This window comes from Notamacropus eugenii, chromosome 5 (genome assembly GCF_028372415.1).
Source record: "Notamacropus eugenii isolate mMacEug1 chromosome 5, mMacEug1.pri_v2, whole genome shotgun sequence".
Lineage (NCBI taxonomy): Eukaryota > Metazoa > Chordata > Mammalia > Diprotodontia > Macropodidae > Notamacropus > Notamacropus eugenii.
In genome coordinates, this window is record NC_092876.1 from 232,771,481 (window position 1) to 232,788,046 (window position 16,566).

Genomic DNA, 16,566 nt, shown 5'->3' on the forward strand with positions numbered 1-16,566 from the left:
GTTTATCCTATAGAACAGTCTTCAAAGTGGCACCATTCAGGATGACCACAAGGATGCATAGTCAGCCAATGAAAGAGGGGGAAGATGGGTTACCTTCCATCTTCTCTGATAGCCAAATGTGGGACTTGTCTCAAACACAGCTATAGTCCCAAACTCTGTCCTGTGGCCTAGCTTTGCAAGCTCCTATCTTGTCCCTTTCTACCCCAGCAAAGGTCCCTCAGGGCAGTTATAACCAAACCTTGACCTAATACCAGAAATTATGTAAGTAGGTGCTCTGAGAAAATTCTCCCCTCTTTTGTCCTCAAGTGTACTCATATCTGGCCCTTTTCCTCTCCTATCAACTTATGGTTATAGCAGGTGTTCCTCCTCTGGTTATGCAGCCCTTGTCTAAGTCTGAGCCTAAGTTTTATAATGTATATATTTGTAGAAGAGTACATGCATATGACATAAATAGGTGTGGAGACCACTGCTATAGACAAGAGGTAAATACCACAGGATTTCTGAGTAGACAAGCATTAGGAAAATTATTTTGACAACTTTGCAAAAAGTAAATCATAGGACACAGACTAAAGGCAAGGATCTCAGGAAGCTATTATAGTAGTTGTTCAGGCAAGAAGTAACACATCTGTAAGACAGGTGCCTACTATGTGCAAGGGAAATAACAGACACTCACATAAGGTTTGCTGAATGAACTACCTCTAACTAAAAGGACTGCCATACATAGATGATCAATTTTCAAATAATTAGAACCAGAGAAAAAAAACAACTAATAGATAAGGAACTTGCTCACTTTAACTCTCCACTTTTCTGTCCTTGCCCAAATATTTAACGAAGCTAATTTACACTTAAGATGGTGACCAAAGGTTTCTCTGCCTAGGAGTAGAGGACAACTTCCTTATCATTTATGACTTTTAAGAAAGCAGCAAAAAGTCTACAAGTTGTTCCAGGATTCCAGCTAGTTCTATGTGTCTGATGTTTCTAACCCTTTTCATCTAGATACTTGTTCTTATTCTTCACTCTTAGTAAACTTTCTGTTGTATCCATTTTTTTTTTGTTTCATGTCTTTAATTGGAAAACAGTAATGGATAGTATTTTTAAAAGGCAATCAAAATAACATCAACTAATGATCTATATGCCTAATTTTTCATCTCAACAAAATATTTATGAGATTGGTCTATACACATATTGAGGAGAGAGTCGATGAAAAACTCAGCAAGGAACAGACATGCTTGCAAAAAACTATCACTGGTCACAAAAATGGCTGTAAGTTATAGCAAATACAAGCCAATGAAGTTTACTTTTTGTTGGCTTTACAAACAGTATGCCTCTTGAAAGCAGAATGAAACCCTGAAGTGAAGGTTCTCTTCTAAGAAGGTATATCCCATACATATGTTAAACATCACACAAAATGTCTTGACAGATATACTCAGAGGCACACTTTTGCTCAAGAATTCTCTAATTACCAACAAGTTTTGCCTCTGTCATATTACACATTCCTCCCATAGAGTTCAAATGAAGGATTCCCTGTAAATGATCAGGTTCTCCATTTTGTCCTGTTAATGAATGACTTTTTCCTGATTTCATCAAGCCACAGAGTACTGGCAAGGTATCTCTGATCAGATCCACATCCACCAAAGAAATTCACTTATCATTCTTCACAGGAAGAAAAACAAAGGGAAAAAGAATGTCTAATTTCCCGATTATGATATGCAGCTGTATGGGAAGGCCAATTAATCTATTAGTAGATAATCTTAGGCATTCCTGATGAATGATAAACTGAAACAAGAAATTAATGGACTGAAATACATTTGAGTAACCTTGCAGTGCTTTGAATCATTTCAAGCTGCTCCCTGACACAAAAGTCCAATATATTAGTACTCTCCTAGTAAAATTATATGGCTAGAAATAATTTAGTATAGCTTATCAAGAATAAAAGTTATAGGTAACCTAAAACACAAGACAGAGAGGCAGGAGTGTATTAAGTAGTCTGTAGCATATTACCAAAGATGATTGACATGTAACAAGAGATGCAAACAGTATTCAGGAAATGAACCATCTCTCATGGTAATTTCTCATATAGATCAAGAGAGTACTTCACACCAATAAGATCACAGATCCACTGAAATATTATTTATGAGAAACAGGAAGAAGTAACATGTCCACTTCTAATTAATGTTATAATGACCATAATTTGGACTTTGATGATTCAGAAGCCTTCTGAAATCTTGTAGTATTTTCAAGGTCATCATTTGGAACATCAATTGTCATTGTACACTAGACATGTGGAAGTACTATTTGTGGTCTGGTTGATAGCAGTTTGCTTACTATACTTTTATACAGAAGCTTGTTCAAAGAATTCAATCAACCTTAAATGCACGTAATGAAAGATTATTTCTCTCTCACAATTGTTGATCATTACAAAATCAGCTATATGTGTTCACTTATATTTTACAGTTCTTTAAACAGTATTTATAGAGAGTTTCCAAAGAATCATTCTTAACCTGATGCTTTCAACTATGTGTTTATAGTATAAATATTTGCAGCTTTATCATTTTTCATGCAATAATAGAAAAAAACAATGTTTTCTAAAGAGCTTCACTATTACCAATTAATTTCCTTTCACAAACTGTTACTTACTTACCCTGAGCAAATCATCTATACGACCTTCTTTCTTTTCCAGGTCCTGGTTTTTATTACTTTCTAGTGCAGCTAATTTCAGCATTGTGAGATCAGTCTAAACAAAAGAAAACTGCTTTATCTTCTGCATTATATGGCCTATATATCTAATAATAAAGTAGGATGTAAAAGAAAAAAAAATACCTGAAAAACTATCACTCAGTGTCAGCTTTAAAAAATGTATTAATGTTAACTACATTCCAGTTAACCAAGCTAAGATCACACCAATAAAATCACAGATCCATTGAAATATTATTTATGAGAAACAAGAAGCAATACCAAATCTAGAGATCCCAGAAAGATGAGACCATTTACACTCACTTGAGATAAGAATATTCACTGACAAAAAATTTTTAAAAGCCCATATTTTATGGATATTCATTTGGTTTTGCAAGAAGAAATATAAACTCATTTACATAAAAGACACAAAGAATGAAAGCAAAATTTAATTTCTGATCCAGCTAAACTCCACATAGTCTAGACCATTTAGTTTTCTTGAGTCACAATATGTAATTTGCAAATACATCTTTGAAACAGATAGAAGCTAATGAAATTGTTTCTGAGGACAGAGAAAACTGAAAAGATTACAATTTACCTGAATAATTTTAAAAGATAACTGCTTTGGTTGTGTAATAGGGTGGTCCCCAAAAGCTAATGCAGTAGGAGAAGGGCTATTCGGCCGAACCTAAAATACATATTTAAAAAATTACCTCGTTAGAAAAAAGGTTAAGGTCCTTTATAGCAACGTAGATCACCTACAATATCTGAATTTGGTAACAATCTTATGATTCTCCCTCCCTCCAACTTGGAAGTCCTAGAAATTATTTTTAAAAAATTGCTAAAACGTAGCCAAAAGAAACTGTGTCTAAATAAACACTTAAAAAATGTACAAAAAGAATTATAGTAGCTCAAAAAGTAAATGTGATCTCGCATAGAAGTCTTGAGCTGCAACATAATATCAAAGATGAATTCTAGGATTCCACTGCACATTCATTTAAAAATCGGCAGTATAGTTTCCTTGATTAGAAAACAGCCACAACATCAAACTTAATGGTCATCATTATCTGTATTAAGAAGCAAAATGTTTAAAAATTATAACTGGAAGGAATATGAAATCTCAAGGACTTTGAAAATTCAATTCTCTTTATTGTCCAAAAGGGGAGGAAATTACCCAAGCTGACAGCAATCAAATCTATCTTTAAATATTCCCCAAAACAAATATTTGCCAAATCACTCCCTTAATCTTACTGACAAGAAATATGGAATTCAGAATTCAATCTTACCATTATGAATGTATTCTAAGCTCATTTTAGTCCTTACGTACCTGACATCTAACTTGAACATTAGTTTTGAATGTAATTGCATTATTTTATTAAATGCTTTATTTTCAAGGGATAACAGTTTTATTGTTATAAAGTTATATAATACATAATTGACTACCAGAACTTTTAAAAGAATCTAGTCTATTTACATACATGATAAACTGTAATTTAGATGAAGGAGTCTATATGGAAGTTATGAACTACCAATCTATAAAAGTTACTCAGTATTTAAACCTTTTGAATTAGGCTAAGCATGACAAATTCACAGGTAAAACTTACACAGGAGGAAGGAGTGGAATGTGAATGTGAATTCTGAGGTGATCGGATTGCAGGAGGTATTCCCCTTACTGGACTGGAGCCATTCCCACCTTGATACTGAAGAGAAAAAAAACAGGCATCAAATATCCCTTGGGAAGACTCTCTGAGATAAAGTTTTAAGAATGAATTTAACTATAAGTTACTTTTGGATCAAATACTATATTAACATAAATAGATCCAGTTTACAATGCATAAGGAAATCATAATTAAGATATTTATAGTCAGTTTCTAAAAGGCTGAAAAACAGGAAAATTTCTAAGAAAAAATGCAAACATATTTCTTTCCTACCTCAAAAATATTACTTTTATACAGTAATCATTTCTTTATTCATTATTAAAATTACCATAACATAGGATAACTTTCCAAGTTAAGTAGAATTAATGATATCAGAACTTTGGTGGAAAAGAGGATGATTACCCTTTAATAGAATGCCAAGAATATTTAATGGTAGGAAAACTAATTTGAAAAATATGATTATGTCCTTATTTTCAGGGTTGTACACACAGTTTACTGCCAAAGTGAAGAATCCAAAAGCATGCTCTAAGTTCCCAGTAAAAGGACAGGGTAGTATGCGAAAGTACTGAACAGACTTGGCTTACTTATGAGTGAGTACTCTTAACTGTATATAAACTTGAGTATCACATAATGTAGTTTTTCTGCATATTTAAGCAGTTAAAACCTCAAGGACTCCTGCTTCTTTCTGCCCACTTTGCTCTTTTCTCCACTGCTTTCCTCAATGAACAGTCTTAGCTTACTGCCTTTTCTCTGAGCTGCCATCAGATTCCTCTCCAAATAATACAAACATGTCACTGCCCCAACAATCAAGTAAGCAAGCAATGAGTGAACTGAAGTGATAAAGAAGGTTTCTTTAATCCCTTTTCTAAACATCTGGTCTGTGGAAGAGGATCAATGAGACTGTTCACTCAATGACTAATATTAAGCTTAAATGTCAAATGTGATGTAGTAGAAAGAAGACTGAACTTAGGATAAACCTGAGCTCAACTCCCATATACACACAAGGGCAAGTCAATTAACCTTCTGAGCCTCAGTTTCTCTCTCTCTTTCTCAATATAATTTACCATCTACGTGGCGATGACATTCAATTCAACAAGTGATGACATTAATCAAAAACTATCCAACACCATGGCTATATGTTGGATAATGAGAACATGAATATAAAGGACAATGCATGTAAAGCACTCTGTAAACATGAAAGCACAAAATACAAGACAGTTATGCCTTGGTTGGCAAAAGTATCTCTTTAAGGACCTGTAATTTTCTTCTCCACAAATTCAGATTTCAATTGCTCTACAACTGTGCTGATGGTCTTCAAATATTACCATAGCCCCAGAATTCATTAATTCAGGGCCATGCTAGTAAGGAGTCTTTCTGCATTTCCCTAATCTGGACCTTGTATGAGGCACATCCACTATGGTTTTTGAGTATGCAAGGTCATGTCTAAGCAGTGATGTGCACTGGCATGGGACTTCAACGCTTGTATGGAAAACACAAGCAATAATAATTTTCAAGGGAATATTAACAGTGAATTTTGTGATAACAAGCAATTCCATCCTCTCTCTGAAGAAAAAATATTTTGCAACATAGCAGATAAGATTGCCTTATCAGTTTTCATATATGCCCCAAATTAGCAGTTGAAAAGAAGAATATTTTAGTTGAACTTCTGAACAGTTCTTAAAAACTAACCCCCGAAACTATTTGACCTATGTCTCTAGGTCCTAAGTCTTGTTCCAATAGTAATAAAAATTCTCAAATAGATGAGACATATTCTGTTAATGTTCCTTCTATCTGAAATTAGCAACAGTTGAATACATAGTTTGAAGGAATTATTCTTGGCCAAATTCAGAATTACATCAATTCAGAAGATAGGAAGAATTCTTTTAAAAACTTACTTCAAAATAGTCACTAATTTTGAGACCACGTCCCCCGATACTTTTTCCTAAAAAAAAAAAAAAAAAAAAGGAAAGAGGAGTGTCACATATTTAAAACACAATAATGACTACTACATGACTATTTTGTCAGAAAAATGAGCTACTTGGGATCTGATTTCTAAAGAAATTAATAAAACTTTAATTGAATATGAGCACCTGCTGCTTCTTTTAGTTGATATTGAGGGAGGTAGGGGGTAATGAGAGTACAATAGTAAAAACAAAACAAAACTCAGCTCTAAAGGAACCAGATTCTACTTTGAGAATTCCAAATAATGATGGCAGGTCTTTTAAATGATAAATGGCATACTTTAGTAGAAACATGTCAATTAAAGTAATTGTTCCAATTATTGGAGGTTCACATAAACACATGATGTTAAGAGATTAAATTCTATTACACTAATTACTTAAAAAATAAGCACTTAGCAAATTAGCATGTTATAAAACTACAATTAATTCACACTGGTTGATGGCTTCTAATTGGTCATAAAAGCAGATCAGAGTGAACAAAAGGCACAAGTGGCAACTTTATACCAACAAACTAATTCATACCTGTAAATTATAATAGAAATCTCTGTTAAACAGACATATCTATATGCTCTGCCAAAGAACAAAAAGGGGCTTAAATATGGAGGCTATCTTACACAGATATTTTGGCTTTTTAAAACCATTCTAAATTGTAGGCTATTTTGTACATAAACAAAGCTTAAATGTAGTTCACATGAGAATATTGTGGTAACAGTAAAGGAATTATTAACAAAGTATAGTAAGAATAACAACTCTCTTAGCTCATGAAAAATAGTCTTCTGAAATGCACACTCCAATACTACTATACTAAAGTAAAATGAAATTTCTGCAAAAAGATGGAGATTTAAAAAATTTTCTATTAATTCAACATTTTAGATTCACTATGCCATATTTGAAGATATACATAATTTAAAGCTATGTGTGGGAGGGGAGGTGGTATCTAAGGAGAATATGTAATACATCTATGCTTTAGTCTCTTAAGTTACATAATGGAGCTAAAACTAACCTGCCATCCATTCATTTTGTGGGTTTGTAACTTGAGCAAAATTAGTAAAAAGAAAAGAAGTACTCATAAAAATGAGCAATTTGTAAAATACTTTCAATTTTTCTGTAATGTTTCTAAAACATTTATTTATCCAGAGTTCCCAAAATCAGATATTTCCCTCCATAAAAAAAAAAGCAAATTTTTATATTTAGGCAAATCTTCAACTAGGATAAAAATGTTTCAAAATGAGATTTTTGTTTAGCACTTTCCATCCATTGAAGAGTATAATATCAACATTATATTCTACTCATTCTAATAATATTTTTTATGTTATGAAATGACATATAATATAGTTTTTAAGTTCTTATAAAAATTTTTAAAATACTAAACGCATGAAAATGTAAAAAGGGATATTTTGGTATCTTGTTTTGCTCCCATAAAAGTTATTGGGAGATAATCAATAGCTGTGGGGAAGGTTGCTTATCTTATTTTACCACAACAATAGCCATCCTGATGCCAGGGGAACTAGAAAGGTGGGGGCATGGCAAACAGCTCAGACCCTAGAGGTCACATGTTGGTCACAAGTATCCTCACTACCATGCCTACATAATCTGCATAAAGAGGGAATGTAAGGAAATTAAGAGCGAGGAATCTGACTAACCCTAACAGGAAGGAAAGAACTATGTAACCTCACTCCTGCTTCTTTATCAGTGTGGGGTGTTCCTAGTGAGCACCACACCTGCTTTCTCTTGAGAAACATAATAAACACCTTCCACTGCCTACTCTGTTTCTGAGTTCTTTCACTGAGAAGGGTTTTGTTATGTTAAGGTGCATATCAGGTGGACCTTCCTAAAGACACACTACCAGGGAAGCAGTGGACAGTGGAAACTAATCCAGGTTAACTCTCTGACCCTGCCTGGGAAGTCCTGTGCACAACAGGGTTTCTCACAAAAACATTCACAAAAATAAAATTTTTCTTAAGATATACCCTATACTTTTGATTTTTGTGATTGTCTAATTTGTCTAATTTACAAAAAAAAAAATCAAAAAATTCAATAGGAGTATAATTCCCCATTTCTAAAAGTTGAGCTTTGGGTGAATAAAATAAATACAGAGTCCTAGAGTGGCTGGAAAATATTCAAGACACTGGAACATTTTTCCTATGAAGCTAGTACATATATCATAAAATAAAAATTATGGAGAATAAACAATTTCTTCAAAAATTTAACAGAAGAAACAAATAGAGCTTATGAAGGGCAACTTGTCCTAATGCTAATAATATTATATTATGAAGAATCTTCAAGAGACATTAATATAATACTTTCACAGATACAAAATAAATGAAATAGACCTTACTCAGGGGATATAGAGCTATATCCTTATCAATAACTCCTCAACTCAGAATAAAGAGGGATTTCAGAGAAGGTTAAAATAGAGAAATTCTTCTATGGTCTGTATAGACTACTTATCACTTTCCACTAAGTATCTTTCTGCTTTAATATTAATTTAACTTTCATTGACAAGTGCAAACATGCCTCCTAATTATAAAAGTCCAGTTGGTTTCCCTGTCTCTCCACTCTCCAAACCTTTTCTACACAGTTGCCAAACTGGTATCTCTAAAGCACAGGTTCAGTGGCTTCCTACTGCCTTAGAGTTAAAACAGAACCTCTTGTCCTCGACATTTACCAATCGCTACCCAGGCTCCAGCCTACCTTCACAAACATATTGGACATTACTTCCATTCACTCACTCCATCTAAACTGGCTTTGCTGCTGTACTCAGAAGGTGACATTCTATCTCTTGCCACAGGCACCAATATCTGAAATGCATTTTGTCCTGTTCCTGCAAGGAAACCCTGAAGCGCCACTTCTTACTAGGAGGCTGTTCCTGATCCCCCCTGTCCTGCAAACTTATTTAGTATTCAAGTACGTGAGCATGTCATGGTTTTCCATAATATGCTATAAGCAACTTGAGGACAAGACAGGGATCATTTTTCTCTTTTTATCCCTAGCCTCACATATAGTAGGTGCTTAGTAAATGCTTGTTGAATTAGATTAAGAAAAATAATCATTCAAACTGAAATATATGAGTAAAACAGACTGAAAATTATTTTTTATGATTTCATAAACTTCCACTAGTAAATATCGTTAAAATCCAATGATCACTGAATAAGAACCAGTATAACTGCAAAAAAGGAGAATGAAGCTAAGTATATAGATAACTATCACATAGCAAGTCTAATGTTCCAAGGGTCAGCTAGTGGATACACTGGGTAAAAGTGCTAGAACCTGAGTCAGGAACACCAAAGTTCAAATCTGACCTCAGCCACTAGCTGTATGACCCTGGGCAAATCATTTAACCTCTGTTGCATTCTTCAACTGAAAATGGGGATAGTACTTACCTCCAAGGACTGATTTAAGAAACAAAACGAGATAACATGTACATTACTTTGCAAAGTGAAGAATACTTATAACAGATGCTTTTATTAATGTTAATAAGAAATACAGTTCTTGAATAGCATTCTGAGAACAATCTTGACAAGAAGTTGGATAATTAATGTTGCTACTGCCTAATTTCAATGACAAATACGCACAGTGAACTAACAGTCCATAGAGATTTGGACACGTAGAACATTGTCTGGCTATCATTATATGATCACCTTATAAGATTTAAGGACCAATTTACAGTATGGCACTATTTTGAGTTCAGTACTAGAAATTTTTAGTCTAAAGAGATTCCTAAAGTCATACTGAAAATAGTTAAAATAGAAAAATGTTAGTACTGGTTTAAGGAAAATCAAATAGAACTTTAGTGACTTTAAAAGTTATTAATTATCTGGATTTTCCTGAGGAAAAGGATATCAAAAATAATTAAGGAAAACAGTTTGGGTGTTTTTTTTTTTAAATCAAGGACTACAAATTTCACTTAAGTAACAACCAAGTACCAATTTATTTGATGAAGTCCAATTTTAAGTTATTGGTTAATCTCATTTATCTAGCCTTTAAGGCAAGATCATTATGAGGAAGTAACTAACAATTTATTACTATGGAGATCAGATAATAGGTGCAATTAACAAGTATTTATTAAATGTTTACTATAAGCCAGACATTGTGCTAGAGATTTAGGATACAAATACAACGAATGAAATAACGCTTGCTTGCTAAGAATTTACGTTTCAGTGGTGGTGACAAAGTATATCTATAAGTATAGACAGAACAAATATAAAGTAGTTTCAGGAGAAAGGTACTAGCAATTGAGGGGGTAGGAAAAGGTTCATGTAAAGTGGTAATGATTGAATGATATTTTGAAGGAAGAAAGAGATTCTACCAGGTAGAGGGGAGGTTGGTATACACTCCATGTAAACAATTAGTGCACAGGCAGACACAGGAGCTATGTTTGGCTGAACCACAGAGTGTGGGAGTACAAGTAACATATAAATATGTAAAATAAAAAGGGAAGGGTTTGAAAACTAAAAAGAAGAGTTCATATCTTATTCCAGAAGCAACGAGAAGCAGCATAAACTGAGTTGGGGAATAACATGGTCAGATCTGTGCATTTAGAAAAGCACTTTTGCAGCAGTGGAGCAAATAGAATAAGGGAAGACCAAGTAGGAAGCCACTGCAATAACCCACGGAAGAGGTAATGAGGTTACAGTTAAAGTCAACATTATAAACCTGGGAGACTGCATGAATGGAAAAAGAACAGTAGGTGAGGAGTAGAAAATAAGGAGTTCTATTTTGAGCATCCTGAATTTGAGATATTGGGACACTCAGTCTGAAATGTCTAACGGAATCGGTAATGAAGAATTTAAGCACAAGTAAGTGCCTGGAGCTAGAATGTAGAAAATTCATGGTCACAGAGGTGGTAATTAAACAAACGAGAGTTGATAAGATTATCAAAAGAGAAAAGAAAGACTCAGGACAGAGTCTTGGAGAACACCTACAATTCAGGGGTGCAATATGTTTGATGAAACAGCAATATAGAAAGTCTATATAAATAGAAGGAAAAACAGGAGAGAGTAGTGCCATAACAACCTAGGGAAAACCGAATATTCAAAAGACGGTGGTCAAGAAGGATGAGAACTAAAAAAAGAATATTAGATTTAGCATTTAAAAGGATCCCTGGTAATTGGAGAGAGCAGCTTCAGTCCAGTGATGTTGTTGGAAACCAGGTTGCACTGGGTTAGGAAGTGACAGGTGTTCAACCTTCATTGTGAAGAAGACCATGCCATCAGAGGAATAATGATATAACTTGCACTTCACTTTGTTTTGAGTGAGGGAGGGCTGTGCAGGTCACCAGCCTCAATTGTCCTCCTGAGCCATCTGAATCCAGTGACCATCAGGATGATGGGAGATGAGGCAACTGGGGTTAAGTGACTTGCCCAAGGTCACACAGCTAGTGAGTGTCAAGTGTCAGAGGTGACATTTGAACTCAGGTTCTCCTGATTCCTACACTGATGCTCTATGCACTGCACCATCTAGCTGCCCATGAAGAGACATGACAGGGAAAGAGAAAGAAGTCAGAAGGAAGAGGAGAGAGGAAGAGAAAAAAAAGTAAAAAGGGAAAAGAGGGAGAAATGAGAGATAAGAAAGAACGAAATAAGATAAAGACAGAAGGAGATGGGATCAAGGGAACATGTCGGAGGGTTGGCCTCAGCAAGCAAAGTTGGCCTCACTGTGAGAAAAGAAGGGAAAGTAAGAGGGAACTGGGATGATAAGGAGTTCTGATATGAAAGGGAAAAGAAGGAGCTCCAGTCAAACAGTCTTAATTTCTCAGTAAGGTATGAGACAAGGTCCTCTGCTAAGAAAGAAGAGGTAGGGGAAGATGTAGAAGGTTTGAGGAAAGAATATATAATCTGGAAATGCTTGTGTGGGGAATGAGACTGGGAATCAACTAGGGAGTAATAAAAGGAGTGTTTCACTTTAATGATGGCTCAGGTGAAGCTGGATGACATAAATTTATAATATTCCAGATCCGCATGGTGTGACTTCCTCTAGCTCAACTTTGTACTGGAGCACAGGAGATGTACTGTGGGAATAATCAGGAAAAATATTTGGCAAGGGATGAATGGGGACAGAAAAAGGAAGCAAAGGATTCGATATTAGAGGACAATGTAGAGTTGAACTGGGTAACTCCAGGGATAAGACTGGAAAGGAAGGGACGTGAAATTGGAGCATGGCCAGACAAAGTACCCTTTCTTGACAATGTGTGTAAAAGGTCTCATACACTAAAATAAGAAAAAGCAGCTTCAGAACCACACAAGAATAAAACTATTTCTAGTTCCATGAACAAAATCTTAAAGAGTACATTTTACAATATCAAGTTCACAAAGTTATTAACAACAAATACTTATGTGGTTCTCAAAGAGTATTGTTTAACTCACCCTGACTGCTTTCACTTTGGTTTTCTGCTTTCCTCTTTCTTCCTCTGGATGGCTCTGACTGTTTCTTTTCTGGAGTCTACAAAAAAACCAGTTAACAGAATGATGTTATTATTTTTATGATGTAGCTCTATTTTCAGTAGCATGTAATGTTTTAGTACCAAAATGTTTCTATTTTGTCTCTGGTACAATATTTTAACCTCTGTCCATAGGTCTTTAGGTATTCTACCAGATCTAATCCCTTAAATCTATTCATTCACTTCCACTTCATATTCATGAGGGATGTTATTTAGATTATGCCTACACAGTCTGGTGGCTTTGCCTACTTTTTCAATTTAAGTCTGAATTTTGCAATGAGAAGTTCATGATCTGAGGCAGTCAGCTTATGGACTGTACAGAGCTTCTCCACCTTTGCTACAAAGTATATAATCAATCTGATTTCAGTACTGACCATCTAACGAAGTCTGTGTGTAGAGTTGCCTTCTGGATTGTTGAAAAAGTGTTTGCTATGGTCAGCAAGTTATCTTGATAAAACTCTTCTAATCTCTGCCTTGCTTCATTTTGTAATCCAAAGGACAAACTTGCTTGTTACTCCAATTATCTTTTGATTCCTACTTTAGCATTTCAATCCCCTGTGATGAATGTGACATCTTCTTCTAGAGATACTTCCAGAAGATGTTATAGGTCTTCATAGAACTGATCAACACTGGCCTCTTTGGCATAGATGGTTGGAGCATATACTTGTGTGTAGTATACAGAAATAGTATAGTTTTTAATCCTAGTTGATTATAATCTGCTGTTCTAAGATTAATTCTTCATTATCAAAATTAAGGTACAAATTCTATCAGAAAAATGTATTTAGACTGCTTGAAATACAAAATTCTTCCTAGAATAAAAAATTCTTCAGAGATGCCTAAAACAAGACTCATTCTTCCTTCATTTGCCCATTTTTTTACCCCAAAACTTTTTATTCTCACCCTCCTTTTCAATACTTAAATAAGGGACAAAATATTTGGTCAATTTGGAATAATTTTGTGACAAGATACAGCTCCTACTGGAAGATTGCCACCTGGGCAACAGTGCAAGTCAAAAGAGAAACAAGAAAGTGACAACAAAAATGAATCATTAGATTTATTTTCTGAAAGGTAAAAGCTGGAGTATAATAATATGACTACCACATTTTCAGTAGAAAAAGACTGAGGAACCACCAAAGTGAACAGATTAACTAGCAGTAACAAGATTAAACTAGAAAAAGAGGTAGGTGAGGGAATGATCTTTAGGTACTCTAGATTCTTCTGCTTTGTAGCAATTAATTATTCTATTCCCTCCTGGATCACTGCCCTGTCATGAGATTTATGGAGAATGGGGGAATTTATGAACCAACAAGAGATAGAAAATATTATAAAATGCAAAATAGATAATTTTGATTACATTAAATTGAAAAGGTTTTGTACAAACAAAGCCAATGCAACCAAGATTAGAAAGGAAGCATAAAACTGCAAAGAATTTTTACAACTAGGGTCTGTGATAAAGGTCTCATTTTTAAAATATATAAAAAACTGAGTCAAATTTACAAGAATACAAGCCATTCCCCAATTGATAAATGGTCAAAGGATACGAACAGGCAGTTTTCAGAGGAAGAAATTAAAGCTAACTATAGTCATATGAAAAAATGCTCTAAATCACTACTGATTAGAGAGATGCAAATCAAAACAACTCTGAGGTACCACATCATACCTATCAAATTGGCTAACATGTAAAAATAGAAAAATGATAAATGTTGGAGAAGATGTGGGAAAGTTGGAACACTAATTCATTGCTGGTGAAGCTGTGAGCTGATCCAACCATTCTGGAGAGCAATTTGGAACTATGTCCAAAGGGCTATAAAAGTATGCATACCCTTTGACCCAGCAATACTGCTTCTAGGGTTGTATCCCAAAGAGATCATAAAAATGGGAAAAGGACCCAGATGTACAAAACTATTTATAGCAGCTCTTTTTGTGGTAGCCAAGAACTGGAAATTGAGGGGATGCGCACCAACTGGGGGAACGGTTGAACAAGTTGTGGTATATGAATGTAATGGAATACTACTGTGCTATAAGAAATGACAAAAAGGCAGTCTTCAGAAATACCTAGATAGACTTACATGAACTGATGCTGAGTGAAGTGAGCAGAACCAGGAGAATATTATACACAGTAACAGCCACAGTATGCGAGGACTGTTTTTGATAGACTTAGTACTTAACAGGAATGCAAAGACCTAAAACATTTCCAAAGGACTTGTGATGCAAAATGCCATTCACTTCCAGAGAAAGAACTATGGAGTCAAATGCAGAATGAAGCAAACTATTCTCATTTGTCATGTTTGGTTTAGTTTAGTTTCACTTATGCTTTCTCCCTTTCGTTTTAATTCATCTGTGTAACATGGCTAATGTGAAAATGTGTTTAATAAGATTGTATGTGTAGAGCCCGTATAAGACTGCAAGTTGTCTTGAGGAGGGAGAGGGAAGGGAGAGAAAATTAAAACTTTTTGGAAGTGATTGTTGGAAACTGAAAACAAACAGATAAATCTGGAGGTAAAAGAAAATGATGCAGACCTCAGACAATAAAAGGGTGAAAAAAACTACTACTACAGTATAATCTCAAAAATAGCATCTGTCTGAATCCAAGACACACCATTCAACATCACAGTAATGCAAGTGTATGCTCCAACCAGTTATGCCAAAGAAGCTAGTGCTGATTACAACATCTTCTGGAAGTATCATCAAAAAAAATATCTCACATTCTTCAAATGGGATTGAAATGCTAAAGTAAGAATCAAAAGATAATTGGAGTAACAAGCAAGTTTGCCCTTGGATTACAAAACGAAGCAAGGCAGAGATTAGAAGAGTTTTATCAAGATAACTTGCTGGCCATAGCAAACACTTTTTCAACAATACAAAAGGCAACCCTACACACAGACTTCATTAGATGGTCAATACTGAAATCAGACTGATTATATTCTTTGCAGCCAAAGGTGGAGAAGCTCTATACAGCCCATAAGCTGACTGGCTCAGATCATGAACTTCTCATTAAAAAATTCAGACTTAAATTGAAGAAAATAGGCAAAACCACCAGACTGTGTAGGCATAATCTAAATAACATCCCTCATGAATATGAAGTGGAAGTGATGAATAGATTTAAGGGATTAGATCTGGTAGGCACAGTACCTAAAGAACTATGGACAGAGGTTAAAATATTGTAGAAGGCAGGAACAAAAAAAACACTCCAAAGAAAGCAAAATGGCTGTCAGATGAAGCTTTACAAATAGCTGAGAAAAGAAGGAAAGTGAAAGGTAAAGGAAAAAGAGAAAGATATATTCAACTGACTGCATAATTCCAGAGAATAGCAAGGAGAGATAAGGTGTTTTTTTAAATGAACAATGTAAAGAAATAAAAGAAAACAATAGAATAGGAAAGACAAGAAATCTCTTCAAGAAAATCAGAGATATCAAAGGAATGTTTCATGCAAAAATAGTAAAGACTTAACTGAAGCAGAGATTAGAAGAGGTGGCAAGAATACACAGAACTATACAAGAAAAATCTTAACATCACTAATACCTACCAATGGTATGGTTACTGATCTTAAAAACAGACATCCTGAAGAATTAAGTCAAGTGGGCCGTAGGAAGCACTGCTAACAATACGGCTGGTGGAGATGATGGAATTCCAGCTGAACTATTAAAAATTCTAAAAGATGATTTTTACTAAAACGCTGTGTTCAACATATCAGCAAATTTGGAAAAGATCAGTTTATGTGCCAATCCTAAGGAAGGACAATGCCAATTTAGATTATGCCTACAAATTACCTAACAATTGCTCTCATTTCACATGCCACGAGCAAGAATATGCTTCATATACTGCAAGCTAAGGC

General features: G+C 34.7%; 1 protein-coding gene and 1 long non-coding RNA gene across 3 annotated transcripts in view; one reads left to right on the forward strand and one right to left on the reverse strand.

The window, feature by feature from the left end:
* Positions 1–16,566, reverse strand: part of TLK1 (tousled like kinase 1) — a 173,030-nt gene that overhangs the window by 55,331 nt on the left and 101,133 nt on the right. For both annotated transcript variants that reach the window (XM_072612295.1, XM_072612296.1), the window contains 5 exons: positions 12,658–12,733; positions 6,227–6,273; positions 4,278–4,373; positions 3,272–3,361; positions 2,642–2,734 (listed from right to left, as the gene is read on the reverse strand). In XM_072612295.1, coding sequence (XP_072468396.1) covers positions 2,642–2,734; positions 3,272–3,361; positions 4,278–4,373; positions 6,227–6,273; positions 12,658–12,733 — 402 coding nt within the window. The remainder of the gene's footprint in view (positions 1–2,641; positions 2,735–3,271; positions 3,362–4,277; positions 4,374–6,226; positions 6,274–12,657; positions 12,734–16,566) is intronic.
* Positions 1–16,566, forward strand: part of LOC140505851 (uncharacterized) — a 29,348-nt gene that overhangs the window by 2,747 nt on the left and 10,035 nt on the right. The window contains exon 2 of the long non-coding RNA XR_011967680.1: positions 4,809–4,921. This is a non-coding gene — a long non-coding RNA (uncharacterized lncRNA). The remainder of the gene's footprint in view (positions 1–4,808; positions 4,922–16,566) is intronic.